The following is an 18,193-nucleotide window of genomic DNA, read 5'->3' on the forward strand; positions in this document are numbered from 1 at the left end:
AATACCACCATATGTTTAAAAATAGTAGGCCTACACCATGAATAGTTGTCAGGCTTGAAATAAAAAAAAACTGAAAATCAGAATATCTGACTTGTCTCAAATTGTCTCAGTGATGTGAAATTGAAGAAACGTCATGTGGCATTTTGAATGCTTTGACCTCAGAGATATGTCATAATTGTCATATTTAGACAAAAAATTATTTATAATATATTGAATAAGGCCCTGAAAATCATTTGAGAAGAGAAGACATTTTATGCTTGATATAATCTACATTTGACTTTGGTTGTAGTTTGATTGAATTGTGAGAAATATAAATTCCCTTTGATTGTTTATTTCACAGAAAATGGAGAATATGAATTTTTAGATCTGAAGACCAAGATTTCAAAGTATGCGCCAAAGGGATGGAAGTCTGACTCTAATGATGTAAGTTTGATGAGTTATATCATATTCTTTAAAATTAATTGGAGGCAGGATAAAATGCAAATAAATAATTTAATAAATCTTATACCCAGATGTCTCTTCATTTTTAAATGTGGCCTATAGAGGACTCTATCAATGCTGAAGATTATTTTTTTTTTACTTTTGACATGTATCCCCCTATGTGTCATGTTATGATCCATCACTGTGATAAGCCATTGGCACTCCATATGATTCCGGTGTATTGATTATGTTTGCAAACAACTTATCACTTTACATGACAATTGTAAGTAGTAAGAATGTGAGCGATCTATGGAAAGTTAATAAAGATTGAGGCTTTTCTTTCATCAGGATTGTAAGAGGTGAATGGATTACTGAAATAGGGCACATATTTGTGTATGGGTAAAATCAGGGGGTTTATAGAAGAGGACTGTTGAATAGTTATATCTTTGTGTTGTTGATGCTAAATTTAGTATTTCCCGGCTAAGTTAAAATTAAGCACATTGAGTAAACTCAATAAAAGAAGAGTGATTGCCCAAGCTAGCAAAGAAAATTAGATTGATAGAACTTAAGAATGGCAAGACTCCCTGCATTTACCAGGATTGGCCTGGGAATGAATGAAGATGGTATAATGAGAGGCGGTAGATATTTGTCAGAGAGAAAAAAAATAAGTGATAGTGATGAAAAAGGGAAAGTAAACGGATGGAAAGGGGAATTGTGAGCTGTATTAGAGTTAGGTTAAGCTAAATTAAGTATTTCCAGAAGTTGTACAAAGCACTATAATCAATCTAGCATGAGCAATGTAATCATAATTCACAATCATGCTAAGTAGATAGATCCAATACTTCTCATTGCTTTATACATTGTGGGCTCCAGACTTTTAAAATAAAGAGCAAAAACCAAGTTGTCTCACTGAGCAATTATTTGAAAAAAAAGTCTCTGAAGGAAAGAGAATGGTCATCATGTCGTCGCACGCACCACGAACCGTCTTCTCTGCACACCTTCTATGCGAAAGTTACTTTTGCAGAAAACGCATTTAAAGAAAAGTTTTTTTAAACCAGCAATAAGTGCACCTACTAGGAGAGCAAATTATTTACCAGTGCAGCGTTCTCGCCAGAAAAAAATTCACCCATGTCGGGGACTTGTGCTGCTACTCCTGGGGGTGGGTGCGGGAAGCGACAGCGACGGCCTTTTCATCAAATAGAGACGCTAAGGAAGCCCCATTGTGGCGTATTTTTAAGCTGGGCACACAAATGCACAGATACTTGCCGTTCAGTCCAAAGAAAGAGAAGTGCAGCTTTCCAGCTTATGAATTGTAAATATTTTCGAGAACAGGGAAATCACGAAATGCATTCAACTTCGGAACAAAACAGTGTTCATGATTGAGGGTCTTGTGATATGTAATGGAGTTGGTCAATAGAGTCGAGACGGTCATCCGACTTAATTCGCTGAGCTAGCTGAGCGCATGCGTGTGGCTTTCGTGCACATACACAAATGCAAAATATATCACAGACACTTCCTAATGATTTACGACTGTGTGTTCCAACACCAAACAACGTAATGGCGTGTAGATCGACATGTAAGTTTTGTGTGAGTCCGCTGTGATCTGACGCTTCACCATGGAGCATAGTCGGTGTGATGTGCGGGGCAAACGGGGGAATAGGCAACGGAACGACCGTACCGTGCCGTCATATGCCCGCAATAGCAGCCGCGAGCTAGCTGGGCGCCTTGCCACTTTCCTAGCCGTAGTAGGCCTGTAAGTGGTCTTAAGTTGGTGGGACTTCGGTGCAACCCGATAAATGAAGTTGATATCACTAAGATGAGTTCATGGAGTGTATTATTTTTTTCTGAATATTTCTATTTAATTTTTCCACGCATGTCGCTGAAATTTTACGCATGGTTCCACTTGGTCTCCATTTCCGCACGCATGGTGTTTGAACCATGCGTATTATACACTGGCGAGAACGCTGCAGTGTCTTCGTTAAAAAATTCAGGTTCCAAAGTTTCATCCCGTATCTTTATATTTTCTTGAAGTTAATTATTTACGCCACAGTGGGCAATGTAACAGAGAGGATGGTTCGTTGAATAGATACAGTGCGCTTAACTTTCGCATACATGTAAGTAGAAGTAAGTAGAAATTTCAGTAGAAATTCCACCCATGATTTCTGGAGAATGGGTACAATGTAACAACTACTGATGACCTAAACTTAAGTAATTTGTAATATTTGTTGGCAAAGATTCTAAATCTAGGCCTACCCAGCATGCTTTCACCTCATTTGTTAAGTATTCAATTTGAATTTGATGAGGAAAAGAAGATCAGGATCTTAGTTTTGCCTTTGTCTTTCTACTGACAAACTCAAAACAAGAAAATTCAGAAAATTGTTTTTTGAAGACAAACCAAAACTTTATTTGACATTTAATCTTTCCAATTATGAGAATAGATTTATTTTGTAGTTATTCTTTTTATTTTTTTCTCTTTCCTTGGTTTATCATTAGAATGCGAATGGAGCCATGCTTAAAAGCAATGTACTTAATGACCAACAAACCTTAACGAAGATCTGTCAATCAATAGCACATACCATAGTGATGATGTCACAATAGTGCCCCATCCCCCTTCTATCCAATTATAATAACCCTAGAGTAGTCTGTGGTCTAGTCACAGAAGTTTACAAATAGAAGAGATCTCCCAAAAGAGAATTTCCTATACTTTTATCAAAAAATCATTTAAAAAATGCTTTCATATTAAACTGATAGATTTTTTTGAAAAATCTGTATTGTAGGGCTGTATTGATTCAGATAGATGTTACCTACTAGTTTATCAAGAATTTTTTTTTTATTAAATCCAAATTGTATTTTTAGAACCAAATTCTTGACTCCAGTTTTTTAAATAAGCAAATGAAATTATTTTACAAATAATGAAAATATTTGTGTCATAACTTGATTATTGTAATGCAAGATGGAAAGGGGCGTTTTCATGAAGAGGACCAACTGGAACTCTTTTTGTATGGGAAAAGACTACATGTGCCTGTTCAATGGAAGATATAAACAACTGGCTACCTGTTATGGCTTTAGAAGCATTCCACAAAAGCATGTTATGTACTTTTCCCCTAAAGCTATTCTTTGTCAGCATTGTGATACCATTGTGTGAGTTTGCTTGTAAATTGCCCAAGCACTTTGTATTGTTCCCCATTGGATGCCATTCTTAGACTATTTCTATGCAATAAAAGAATGGTTAGTTCATTAGGGTTTGAAAAACACATTTTATTTTGAAAAATTAGTTGTTAGAGATAATAAGTCACATTTGACAAGACGATGTGTGGTTTTAATGATAATTTAGTACAAAACTTGTTGTTAACTGATAGGAAATAATGGGTTTTTTTATCATAGAATATAACAAATATGCGGTTTGCAGGCCAGTGGTCCATTGGAAATCTTGCACTTCAAATGGTTCATTTTTTGTTCAGCATAATATCAAAACTAATTAAAAATTTTCATAACCTTGCACAAGTATGATGGAAAGGAAGGGCATTTTTAATGAGTTAACTATTTTCTTTTCATTTTTCATGTAATAGTTCATTGGGAAAGGCAAGGTTATACTTTCATTTATTTATGTTATGGTTAAGTTCTTTTATGTCTTTTAGTTTGAAGTTTGACAACCATGCAGTGGTCTTTTAAGTGGAAATGTATTGAATAATAGTTGGAGGTTACTAAAAAGTATTAAATGAATGAGTTTACGTCCATGTGACATACCACAGACTAGTGCAAAAACAGTCAATAGTCTTGCTCCACCCACCTCCAAACTGCTAAAAAAAGCAGCCATTTCTATTATATCTTCTCAATGCCAGTGTTAGTATTCCTGATTAGAGAGATGTGATTAAGAGGCCTTTGTAACCTTAATACACCATGGAATGTTGAAACCAAACAACTATCTTCCAAGATGTTTTCTTGTCAGCAAACCACAAATCTTCTCAATGATGTCCAAGTTGTTCCTTTGAATGACCTTGCCCCTGCAAGTTACAAACCCATTTAAACAGTGATCAATTAGTTAGAGATTATCTTAGGATATTGACTTTTCTCATTGTAAATGAAGTTAAAAAACTTTGTTGTCAGGTTCAGCATTAGACACCGTTCTCATTATGCTTTCTAAAACCAGCTTACTGAAAACCGGTCCAGGAAACCAGTTTGGGAGATCGCTTTGCTACTGCTAGCGTTCACATTTCGTCACATGAAAGTGGTTTTTGAAATCCCTTCTGGTAAAGTGATCTTGTTATGGAAACACTCTCATTGGGGTGATACATTTTGCGTGAAATTCTAAACTGCAGCGTAGGCATTCTACACATGTCGTGCGGAGTAGCGCACTCAAAATGTGTGAAGATCACTTCCCGAAGAACGGTTGTGTCCTCATGCTAAAACCACTTTAACGAGGCAAATCGATCTTGAAAACTACATTGCGAGGTGGTTTATAACCTGTTTGGAGGATCGCTTCCAAGATCGCTCTGACCATTCTCATTACACGTTAAACTGGTTTCCACGAAACTAGTTTCCAGTAAACTAGTTTTAGGAAGGTAGTGAGAATGGTGTCTTGAAGAATATGCAATCTGCAAACAAGTTGTAACTTGTGTTTTTAAGGGTTAAACCTTCACATTAGTTTAGGAGAGTATTTTAAGGCAGTGTTTATGCTTCTGCTTTTCAGGCCAGAAGCAGCATTCTCATTCTTGATTAGTCAAAAAAACTGTTGCGTCCATGCTAACTTTCATTTTAAACGATGTTTCAGAAAGTCGATCGTAAACTTACATATAGGTGCGTTTCTAAACGTCGTTTGACCAGAATAAGGCTTATTGGGGAAGTACGAACAGGGTACTGGACCGCGATCATAAACGTGTTTAAATTACGTCATTTGGTACATGCTTCCGGTGAGATGAAAATCCACGGGCAAATACAGTCGCATGGTTCCCAACAGGTACCTTACCTCCACGGAATTACCTCTCGTTTTCCTGGTTCTAATAATGACCAATGTACATTTGCATGTATGATTATGTGATATCACTATTACTATTCCGCTAATTTTTCACCACGATGAATGTTGAGAGATTTACTGAAAAACTTGGAACATGAGTTATGATGAAGAGACATCGCTGAGCCAAAAGCCCCAGTAGCATAAACAAATAGATGTCTTATTATTTTCTAATGTATACTTTAATATTCTTAATTGTATTGTATTATTATTCTCACCATAGTGAAAATTCTATAGCTAGGTCAAGTAGCTCCATGCATTTACATAAAGATAAAAAATTGTCCGAAGTTAAAATAGTAGTCTACCATAACAACACTCGGAAAAAAACTCGGAAAAAAGGGCAAGCCCAATTTGACCTCGCTTTCGTGCTTAACGAAAATTACGATGTGAAGTCAGCTGCAGTCTACACAATGGAAGCATGAACACACCCCAAGTTTATCTGTGATTAGACCTTTTTTTCGTAAAAAGCAAAGAAAATTATTAATTTGTTATTAATATGTTGATATGATACTAAAATCTGTGGGCCTTTTTTAGTCTAGAGGCCATTCAGACCAACTTTGTTTTTGTGATTTGATATCTTTGCACATTTTTTTTTTCACTAAGCTCTTAGTGGCAAAATTTATATTTCCCCTTGTTTGCACTAATTTTCTCTACCTTCTCTAGCCCAATTATTAACCTATATACCATACATGTATCTGCTAAGGAACAAATTTTGTTTATTGTAATCACCTTCCCCAAATAAAAATGCTGCATCAGTTGTAAGTGCTCATATCCAGAGTCGACCCAAACAAACTGTTTACGCTCATTATTTCTTCAGAGACACTGAATTCTGGGTTGGTCAATTGGGTGTAAAACATTCCTCTCAGTTCTTTGTTTGACTCAAGCCTGTGGTCAATGTTAATCAATGGCAATTGTTAGTGAGCAGAGCAGCTGGTGATGCTGATAAGTGATAACAATATTCAAGTTGTCTGTTGGTGAAAAAATATTTACTTGGAGTTTAAAATATTTTTTGTTGCTTATTACTCATTTGTCATTTATTCAGTGCAATATTACAGTAAATTGCACAGAATTTCACTGCATTTTCTATCTGTATCCTGTAGAAGTCTGTTCAATTCCAGTTAAAGGGATGGTCCAGGCTGTAGATATTAATATCTCAATAAATAGAGTAAAATTCACAGAGCAAAATGCTGAAAATATGATCAAAATCAGATGAATATTAAAAAACAAAGTTATTGAATTTTACATATTTGCATTATTCCAGTGAAACAGCTCTAGGCATGTCTTCATGAATATTCACTAGGTAGGCTGATGATGTCATATCCCCACTTGTTCTTTTGTATTTTATTATATGAAATTAGGTTTATTCAAAATTTTCTACCAAGAATTAAAACTAAGTGCAGTAGTTATTCATTCAACTTATTTTATCATAATGGAGACATATCATTTACACTTGTTTGAAAAAATGAAACAATTATGATTTCATTTTAATAATAACATAAGAAAAAGGAAAGTGGGGATATGACATCATCAGCCCATCTAATGAATATTTAAGACAATGTGTATATAACTGTTTTCACATAATATTGATAAACTTTAAAAATCAATAACTTTGTTATTTGTTATTCAATTTTATGAAATTTTCAGCATTTTGCTCTGTGAATTTTGCTCTATATATTTAGATATAAATGTTTTCAGCCTGATCCATCCCTTTAAGTTTGTATTTTGTGGTTAAATTGTCTTCACTTTATTTTATATCTCTATTCTTTAAAAATTAATGATGTTTCAGGGTTCAGCCCTGGCTAGGTATTTTCTGATATTGAAGGACAAGTCCACCCCAACAAAAAATTGATTTGAATAAAAAGAGAAAAATCCAACAAGCATAACACTGAAAATTTCATCTAAATTCGGATGTAAAATAAGAAAGTTATGACATTTTAAAATTTCACTTAATTTCACAAAACAGTTAGGCCTATATGCACATCCTCGTTGGTATGCAAATGAGGAGACTGATGACGTCATCCACTCATTTTCTCATTGTCAAGTGAAACAGTGATAAATTCCTCCCTGAACATATGGAATTAGCATTGTTTAATACTATATGACTCAGTGAAGTCGGTCCCTATGCTCAATTCTGTAAAAATGAAATATTGCATAATTTAAACAATAAAAAACAAAAGAAATAGAAATGTGCATATCACTGTTTTGTGAAAAATAAGCGAAACTTTAAAATGCCATAACTTTCTTATTTTACATCTGATTTTGATGAAATTTTCAGTGTTATGATGGTTTGATTTTCCTCTATTTATTCAAATCAACATTTTGCTGGGGTGGACTTGACCTTTAATGTAGTCAGTTTGAAATTATCAGTGAAAATTGGTGTAGTAATGGCCGGATTTTGTCTATCAATCTCTCCGGACCATTGAAAATTGGTGTAGTAATGGCTGGATTTTGTCCAATCTCTCCGGACCATGATCTGAGAAGAGTGTTTTTTTTAAAGTTATTTGAGTAGGCCTGCGGCTTGGACTGCTATTCATGCCATTTGAAAAGTAGTTGAAGCTCATTATATTCCTACATTACATTACAATGTGCACTAATTTCCTTAATTGATAGGCATTGTGATGACCAGTACGTCTAATCAAGGAGGTTTCTCCCAAGTCTAATGGATACATTCATCTCTTAGAAATTTTCCAATTTCCCTAATGAATCAGTACTAATCATCCTGACATGAATGTGGGGCCCAGTTTTGTATTCTTCTTTTTCTCCAATTGAAGACAACTATGTATATATTTAAACTAAGTATTTTGAGTGGAGTATGCCCTAGTGTATTTGAAGTCATAATATAAGCACATGCTTATCAATCACATGTAATTGGCAACTTGTGACTTATGGTCGCTTGATAATCAGGCTTTACATTATGTGAGCCTAGAAATTTATAGCATATCATCCAAGGAAAAAATTTCACCATGCATTTCTCTGTATGAATTTAGTCATTAGAATGCTTTTCACATTGCATTTCCTTAACCCCATACTATCCTTAACCACAGAATATCCTTAACCCCATACTATCTGTTTCGATTCACACTGTCTTTCTAAACTCTATACTTACCGTGTTTACACATTGACTCGGCTCGGGTGTTGAATCCGCGAGCCGGGTTGAACACTGCGAAGAAGGGATCAGAGATCGCGTTTATACGTACATATAAAAAGGCGAGTTCAATACGGCTCGCGGATCTCGAACGGAAGAATTATGACGTCGCAAATTAAACGCGGGAAATTCACCGCCGGAATCGAATCTTGTCCGTGCGAACAACAACAATGCCAAAAGTGAAAGCGCGCGCAGTGACCTGGTCAAGAAAGAGAGTTCGACACGGCTTTCTGTTTACACACGAAAAAATTGCCGAGTCTGACTCGGCTCGCGGGTTGAAGCCTACGATTTTGGCGGATCAAAAAAGCCGTGTTCGACACGGCTCGTGGATCACACTGATCGCGTTTACACAGCATAAAATTGCCGTGTTGAGCACGGCTCGCGTGTCGAACCCCCGAGCCGTGTCACTGTGTAAACACGGTAACTATCTGCTCAACCGTGGTTAATGCCTTAACCCTGGACTATCCCTCAGCTCATGAATATTGATGGTTTACCGAACAGAGCATGATTAACGTGCAATTCGACTTCTGTGATTGGCTAATGCTTAGCCCCACTTTCCTTAGCCCTGTTTCGTTTTCACACTGCATCTCTATATATAAATATTGTGGTGCTAGCACCACAATAATATGCTTTTCACACTGCACTTTTTGTCCTAAATTGGTGGGGCTAAGGGGGGTCTTAGCCCCACCAATTTCCCGGGGTTAAGCTTAGCCCACTTCGTTTTCACACTACGTTTTCGCAAAGTGGGCTAGCACGGTAAATAGTACGGTACTATCTTGCCCTGCAAAAAAGCAGGGTTAGCCGGCTTATTGTGGTGCTAGCACCACAATTGCGGACTAAGAGATGCAGTGTGAAAACGAAACAGGGCTAAGATAAGTGGGGCTAAGCCTTAGCCAATCACAGAAGTCGAATTGCACGTTAATCACGCTCTGTTTGGTAAAACCATCAATATTCATGAGCTGAGGGATAGTAAAGGGTTATTAAAGGCATTAGGCCTAACCACGGTTGAGCAGATAGTATGGGGTTAAGAAAGACAGTGTGAATCGAAAAAAAAAGATAGAATGGGGTTAAGGATAGTCCGGGGTTAAGGATAGTATGGGTTTAAGGAAATGCAATATGAAAAGCATAACCCTGCTTTTTTGCAGGGCCAGATAGTACCGTACTATTTACCGTGCTAGCCCACTTTGCTAAAACGTAGTGTGAAAACGAAATGGGCTAAGTTTAACCCCGGGAAATTGGTGGGGCTAAGACCGCCCCTTAGCCCCACCAATTTAGGACAAAAAGTGCAGTGTGAAAAGCATATATGTATACTGAGGTAATGTGATAATTATGTGATAATGTGATAAGGGACTTAAATACAATCTCTTTCATAATGAAAATATAGATCTTTCAAGTTTCAAATTATTGCAAATTGACAGGCATCAGCCAGATCACACAACAAGGAGAATGATATGATTTACTGATTTTATTTTGTTTTGCTATTGCTTGCACATCTTGATCTATTGATTTTGTTTTTACTTCACAAAGTTCATTAAATAATCATGTACTCAAAGTTCTTAAAGGTAATTCATGATTCAAGTAGGCCTAGTGTTCTGTTTTTCAGTGGTTTGCAATTCTGTTCATAATCCAAGAGCACATATATTACAGTTGTTCCATTTTTGGAGATTACTCCACAGTCATTTGGTAAATTTTATTTACAAACATGTCTCACATTTAATCATATTTCAATCTACTATTTCATTTATGTTTGTGATTAGTTGTATTCTCAGCTATCTTTTTTATTTGATTTCTTTGATGATTCAGGGACGTGACAAGGCTGGAAAACCTCTTCTTTCTTTTTACCTCAAAGTGCAATTATATGTGGAACATGTATCCTTATTGAAGTAAGTATGACTATGACTATGTGGACTTCTTTCTGATACGTAGCACTAATTTGTATTCTATTGTGAACTTTTCATAAAGATGTAGGCCTACTTGCTAAATATTGATTTTTACTACTTTTATGTGTAGAACATTGCTCAAATTCCAAAGTATAATAATTGTTAATGTTGCACATATGAAAGCACCACCAGAATTTTGAAAAAGAATGCCTCAAAGTTTTAACACGTGCAAGTATATAAAATTCCAGTGAACATCTTTTAACCGATATACATGTATTAGTATATTACAGTGGTTTCTCCTGCAGTTACAATCTTTTGGAGGAAGAAATGTCAATTCTGGTATGAAAGGATCATGTATTTTACCTCAATGTAACCTTTTTGGTAATTAAAGAGAGATTTATTTTAAAAACCGCATGGCAGTCAAGTACTTATGTCAGGTCTGATTTGCTTCACAGATAATTCATACAATTCAAACAGTTCTTGGCTAGACTGTTAGAAATTCCCCTGTCACTCTGAATGTATGTATTCCTGACATTTATTATTAATCCTCAGTTTGCCAGAGAACATGTTACACCACATTACACTAGGCGGTTTCAAACCGCCTCGATCACAAGAATCCCCGTTAAATTACGAGAACTTTTTAAGGCTAAAAAATACCCGTTAATTATTCCTGCATTCACACCGCCCCGAAACACATCCTTCGGATAAGTTCCCGAAGTTACGAGCATGCGCAGTGTGGTCTGATAAGCAGGCAAGGCGGGAGATTCAAAATCACTAGCCCAGCAGCCACCCACGCCGCCGCGCCCAACGACACGCTGGGATAAAAGTTCCCGTAATTTGCTTTCACATCGCCAAAATACCTGCGACCTTGGAAAAATCCCCACAAAAGTTCTCGTAATTTCGCCAAGTACCTACTATTTAGCGGGTATTTTCTTTCGGGAGATTACGCGTAGTTTGCTTTCACATTACCAAAATACCTGGTATTTTCTGATCGGGGTAAATTTCCCGATCAGAGAATACCTGGAACTGGCGAACTTCGAGGCGGTCTGGGACCACATATTTTTCCTGATGGAAAGGTTATTCCAGCAGGGCACCAAATGTGTCACCTTTGACCCTTTCCTCTCAACATTCCTCTCTTGATTACTCCATGGTAGTTTTACTTTTCAAGGGTGCCGCGCATGAATTCCAAGCCACATAAATCTCTTTATATCCAATTTAGCCTTGCTAAATCAATCTAATATCTAGCCTATATTGTGGTATTTCATTCTCCTAAGAGCTTCCTATGTTTATGTTGCCGTTGATATTCATGTGAAGGAATGTTGTCCTGGACTCTGATATTGACTCAGAATAAAAAAGCACCCTGTGTTTATGATGAAAGCTCAATTCTTCTGTGTCATGTCAAATAGTTTTTTTTTTACATTAGGATTATTCAACATTTTCTTATAACATAGAAAAAACCTTAATAAGTTATGTAGGCCTGTTTGTAACTTTAAAAGAGTAAACCTTGTGTTCTCCCTCCAAAAAGCAAAATGCAAAAACTTGCATTACACCTTTCATCTAAATTTTTTTATAATAAAGAAGTTTGTGTGATGCATTTTTTTATTACCGGTTGTAAACAGTATGAACATGATGATGGTGATGACGACAATGAAGTCAAGGCTTGAGAAGTATGTATCTTTTAATAGGTCTATATCAAAATATATAAAAACAAATAAATTGTGAATGTGAGTCATATCATCATCACTATGTAGAGGATTGATACCAATTTATATTGTTTCTATGTTTTTCTTTTCTTTTCTTTTCTTTCTTTCTTTCTTTCTTTCTTTCTTTCCATCATAGGGATGATGTGACACGTTACCATTACTATCTACAGCTGAAACAAAATGTACTGCAGGCTCCAGTTCTTTGTCGTGAGGAGGCGTGTTTTGTACTAGCATCCTATGCTCTCCAAGCAGACATGGGAAACTTTGATGAAACGGAACACGCTGGAAGATACTTTGAACCAGCAAACTACTTCCCAGAATGGGTGAGAAGGGAGTAAGGGATTATTCAAGATGGTTTAGAGATTATCTGAAGATAGAGGAACTCCGAAATAGAGGAATTGTATATTATTTGGAATTGGGTTTCACAGCTTTTCTCTATCACTGTCTGCATGCTATAAACTAAATAATGATTTATTCATTATTATTATTATTTATGCTATAAACTGTGATGCATGGGACATGAAGTGCTGAGACTATCAGTTTAATAAAACATGAAGCATTCATTTACATTTACAAGCTTTAATGTCTTGTTATTTTTGGTAAATAGCAAGATTGTAAGAAATAACAAAATAGAAATTAAATAACTTTTGTGAAAGTATTTTTTCAATTTGAAGAGTGTCAAAAGGACCATTATGCTCCTGTATGTCTGTCTTTCTCTGGGAATGTTTGAATTTTACAGTGACATCTTAATTGAAAAAAAAAATGGAATCTTTGAATAACACTTATCAACAGTTAATTGAAAATCCTTTGTATTTTGTGATATTTCAGGTGATAAAAAGGAGAGGAGAGAATTATATCATCAAACATGTCCCCTCAATGCATAGAGATCAGAAGGGTACAGCACCAGCCCTTGCACAGAAAGCATTTGTTAGAGAAGCATCTACTACTCCAGAACATAATATGCACTTCTACAGACTCAAGAAGGTAAGTCCAATACTAAGGATTCATATGCTTTTTCTTGTAAGACTTCACAACTTGTATTTTCCTCTTACTTAATGTAACTAAGAATCTCTCTTGGTCTCCTGACTTTGTAGAGAGATTGAAGAGAACAAAAGCTGAGTAAATTTTGGAGGTGTTTTTCCTTTTATTTGATATCATATAATCCTATTCTGAGGGCTCTGTTACATCATACATCACCATATTTTAACAATGGAAGTTTGATAAATGTGTTATATTTAGTGACACAGCAGCAGCTGGTTGTACTTTCATTATTTTGAGTTATATTGAATCATAGACATTGAAATCCTATGGATGCATGATGGTTGAACATATTTACTTGGAAGTCAAGCATGATATTGATTTCTTGCTTGTTTTCAAATTCCAGTAGCTTATCATTCAAGTCACCTTGAAAAAACTGTTCAGAGAGTGAGTTGAAACTATTCAGAAATATTGTTTATTTTCTTCATGTCTTTGGTATATATATATATTTTTGATCTGGAAAAATAGTTCTGGTTCAGTTGAAAGATGACTTTGTCCATTATATTGGGCAAGATGTGGATTACAAACTGATATTGGTATGATTTTCAAGCCAATGTAAGTTAAACTTTAAAAGTATTTTTTGTCTTCGTATATGATTTCAGCATAACTTTGCCATCTCTCATTCAAACTTCTTCTTGTCTGTAATGATGATGGTCATTTATGTATCCCATTATTTCCATTTAATATTAAAGCAATGATCATAATACGAGTAGGCCGACTGTCTATTCTGCATTGTGCTTTATGATGGTATATGGCATTATGCATCATAGTTGTATTGGTATTCTGATACACACTCATTAGAAGGAAGTGAAGAAGACCTAGTAAGGCATTTATTCACTTATCAATGAAAAAAAAAGTACATTGCACCAGATCCCCTTGTTCTGAGATCAGCTACTCTATTCATACATTTGCTGGGCCGTATCAAATCTATTCGCGTGTACTTCACCCACAAGTTATGGAACTCAAAAATGATGAATAAAAATGTTGAGAAAGAAGGAAAAAATGAGGGAAAGACAAAATGTACAGATAACCACCTGCCATGCAGAGATGAATAAGAAATATTTATGCTCAGTTGCCTCAACAAGCTTGGAAATATTCGTTATTGTACCATAAATATGTGGTACAGTAAAGCTTTATCTCTGCATGGATGAGTTTCAATCGAGGGAGCTAGACACGCTTGTTCACTCAAGCACATAGTGGTCATACCTTCTCTAAACGAAACATATGAAATTAGTCACAGGTAAATATGAAGGAAAAAAATGACAATGGGATTTAATTAGGGTTTTAAATGAAATTAGGGGAAATAGGAGTTTTGTATTTGGCAAGTGCATGAATATTGTTTACGCAAACAAGTAGAGAAAACTACATCAATCACCTGAGCTGTGACAGGTGTGTTGTTGTGGAGTCCAAGGAGTAGCTTGGACCATGAAAAATTAATGTGTTTTGATGGTAGAGCACATGTGGTTGGTGTTTGTGACCACACATTGGATTGAAGTATTCTAGGAATGTAGAGTGTAGGTCCCTCAGATGATTGTAGTGTACTTGTATGATGACCCTGGTTCAATAGCAATGAACCAAGCAGAGAACAAAGTGAACCGGTTGTAAATCAAACTTCTTGTTTAGAGGCTCCTGTAGATCAAATCCTCTCTCCAGGCTTACATTTTTTGTTTCACAGTTCGAAGATTGATTTTCAAAGCTGCATTGTTCACTGAAAGTGCTATGTTAAAGTGCTTGTGTTATCTGATATTTGTGATTTCCATTAAAACCGAAAATGTTGAAGCTTCGTCCATGGTTAGATATGTGGTTAACTGCAAGATATTATTGGGGTTGTTTATTGGGAGAGGTGAATGGAGCATGAAAGAAATCTCTCCCAAACAACTTAAGTGCTTTGTAATGTATATCAATAAGCTTATGTTTTGGACTTTTTACTTTCATGTATGTGTGTATAATATTAATCAGTGAAATAAATGTAACTTGGATTGTAGTTTGAATAACAATTGTTGATTATTCCTACCCCTTGAATAAGTAATAATATTTTATCATTCTCAATAATATGAAAACTTTGTCAAGATGAGATGACATAAACATGTATTTTAAAATTTCAATAATTTTCAGGTAGTGTTGAATTTAATTGTTCATATGATATTTGGTCATATTTATTCACTTTTTCACTTTGTATATCAGTGTTGTTGTTGTCCAAACTGAATAGTAAATTTTGGGGGACAAGACAGAACTACATGACCTTGAGATTTTAATTCAACAGAATATTTCTATAAAGACTAAGAAAAATAACCTGGAGTTAAAATGATTTTAGTCCCTGAAATCCTAGAGAGCATGGTAACCTTTAACAGAAGTGACCTTGGGTTTCATTTCAGGAGACCTCCAGGAATTCAATCATTGTAAGACTTAGGAAAAGAATGGAAGTATATATATATATATATACACACTGAAGGAAACCTTACAGCTGAGCACGCTTGTGAAGGATTTTCTAAGATTAGAGATAGGGGGTATGAGTTCCAAGAAGTTTGGAAAATCATGAAAATAAAGAAAACTTGAAATGGCATAAATCATTTGTGGAGTGACATACTCTATGTATGAAGGGGCTGCATTTTGAAAATCTGTATGAATGATGAATACGGTTGTAGGCCTAAATCATTATTTTTGACACTGCTCTTAGGCCTACATGGTTATTATCATTTTTTTTTGCTTGGTTTCAATGGTTTAGCAAAAATACATATCTCATGGTTAGTCTTGTATGATGAATTTCATTTAATTCTTTCTTTACCAATATTGGCCCGAGCTTGCAAACAAAATTAATAGTCCCAACGCACATTTTAAAGATTACCTCTCAGATCCAAATCAAGAATCTCTCTTTTAACCCCAACAAACCCCTCCGAAATAATCAATACTGTTCGTTCCCTTCATAATTCTAGATCTTCTGGTTGTGATGGCATTAACATGTCTCTTCTTAAGCAAATAATTCACCCTCTTGCTAGCCCTCTGACTCACATATTTAATAATTCCCTATCTCAAGGTGTTTTTCCAGATTTATTAAAAGTAGCAAAAGTTAATCCTATCTTTAAAAAAGACAACCCTCACGAAATAAGTAACTACCGTCCCATTTCCTTACTTCCAACAATATCTAAAATTCTAGAAAAAATAGTTTACACAAGACTTTATAAATTCATTAACAAATATAATATTCTGAATTGTAATCAATATGGTTTTAGAAAAAATTTCTCAACAGATTTAGCATTACTTCAAATTTACGACAAAATAACAAATGCCATAGCAAACAAAGAACATGTAATTGGCATTTTTTGCAATCTTAGTAAAGCATTTGACACCCTTAACCATGATATTTTACTCTTCAAACTCAACCATTATGGAATACGAGGTCAATGTCTCTCATTTTTAAAGACTACTTAAATAATCGAAGGCAATATGTCAATTTTAACAGTTTCGACTCTGATTCTCTTTTAGTTCGATGTGGTGTTCCTCAAGGTTCCATTTTAGGCCCACTTTTATTTTTACTCTATATTAACGACATCATTAGAACCTCCTCTATTTTATCCTTCGTTTTATTTGCCGACGACACCAATATATTTTATTCGCATAGAGACCTTAATTCATTAAACAATATCGTAAATTGTGAAATTGATAAAGTATCAAACTGGTTCAAAGCCAATAAACTCTCTCTTAATACAAAAAAGACACATTTTATGTACTTCAGACACCATTCCCATAACATTAACACACCGATTTACATTAATATTGACGGCACCCCTCTAGAACAGAAAAAACAATCTAAACTTTTAGGTATAATTATAGATGAATCTTTGACTTGGAATCAACACATACACCACGTTACGATGTCCGTTTCCAAAAGTATTGGGATAATTTCCAAGTTAAAATTCACTCTTCCTGACAGTACTTTATTCTTGTTATACAATTCGTTAGTCCTCCCTTATATAACATATTGTAATATCGTCTGGGCAAATTGTGGTTCTTTTAAACTCAATTCTATCTTTAAATTACAAAAAAGAGCAATCCGTATATGCACAGGGTCACATTACTTGGCTCATTCTGACCCATTGTTTCATAAACTCAAAACTTTAAAAATATTTGATATCAATACAATTCAAGTAGCCATCTTTATGTTCAAATACTTTAATAATCAACTTCCTCCGTCCTTTAATAATATGTTTAGGTTTAACAGGTCTGTTCATTCCTACCCAACCCGCTCATCAGGAAACCTTCATCTCACCAACCCTAAGTTATTAATAACTCATAAATCAATTCGACATTATGGTCCTGATATTTGGAACAACTTTCCAGACAATATTAAGTCATGCTCAACAATATACTCATTCAAAGCCACTATTAAAAGAAAAACCATTGAATCATATGCATCCCCCTCTCCAAGTTAATTATTCAACTGCCCTTTACTGCACCCGCACCTGCACCTGCATTGCACCCACTTGATCAATGAAGAAAGAAATTTATGTACCATTTTACGAGGCCGCCATCATTTTCAAGCTTAACCGCTCACGATGGCGGTCTCCTGCATTCATTTAAACTGTTATTTTTTTTTTCGATTGAATATTGCTTCTAGTCTATATTTATTTTTCATTGCTTTATTATGACTATTGCTTTATTACTTTGTGAAACTGAATTGTATCACCTTATTGTTATGTTGCATATATTATCTTGAATGCAGAAATAAATAAAATCAAATCAAATCAAATCAAAATTTGTTTTACAAGCATGACATTAAATCTCCTTGACTGCAACTGTTATTTTTGGCAGTTATATATATATTTTTAAAGAGCTTCTTTTTCTCTCTTATTATTTGTATATTCTTGGAAAGTTCTGCTCTATCCTTTTCTTGCTTTTGTGAAATTGTTTCAAGAGTTTCATGTTATTTTCTCCTGATATGATATTTTTGAACAATTTCAGTTTACCAAAATTTTCAGTGAATGCTCCTTATTTGTAG

General features: G+C 35.1%; 1 protein-coding gene across 1 annotated transcript in view; it reads left to right on the forward strand.

Annotated features, from left to right (window-relative positions):
- Positions 1-18,193, forward strand: part of LOC121419278 (FERM domain-containing protein 1-like) — a 46,506-nt gene that overhangs the window by 19,869 nt on the left and 8,444 nt on the right. The window contains exons 4-7 of the mRNA XM_041613671.1: positions 341-423; positions 10,380-10,459; positions 12,296-12,482; positions 12,988-13,143. Of these exons, the coding sequence (XP_041469605.1) occupies positions 341-423; positions 10,380-10,459; positions 12,296-12,482; positions 12,988-13,143 (506 nt within the window). The remainder of the gene's footprint in view (positions 1-340; positions 424-10,379; positions 10,460-12,295; positions 12,483-12,987; positions 13,144-18,193) is intronic.

The sequence above is a fragment of the Lytechinus variegatus genome, chromosome 7 (genome assembly GCF_018143015.1).
Source record: "Lytechinus variegatus isolate NC3 chromosome 7, Lvar_3.0, whole genome shotgun sequence".
Classification (NCBI taxonomy): domain Eukaryota; kingdom Metazoa; phylum Echinodermata; class Echinoidea; order Temnopleuroida; family Toxopneustidae; genus Lytechinus; species Lytechinus variegatus.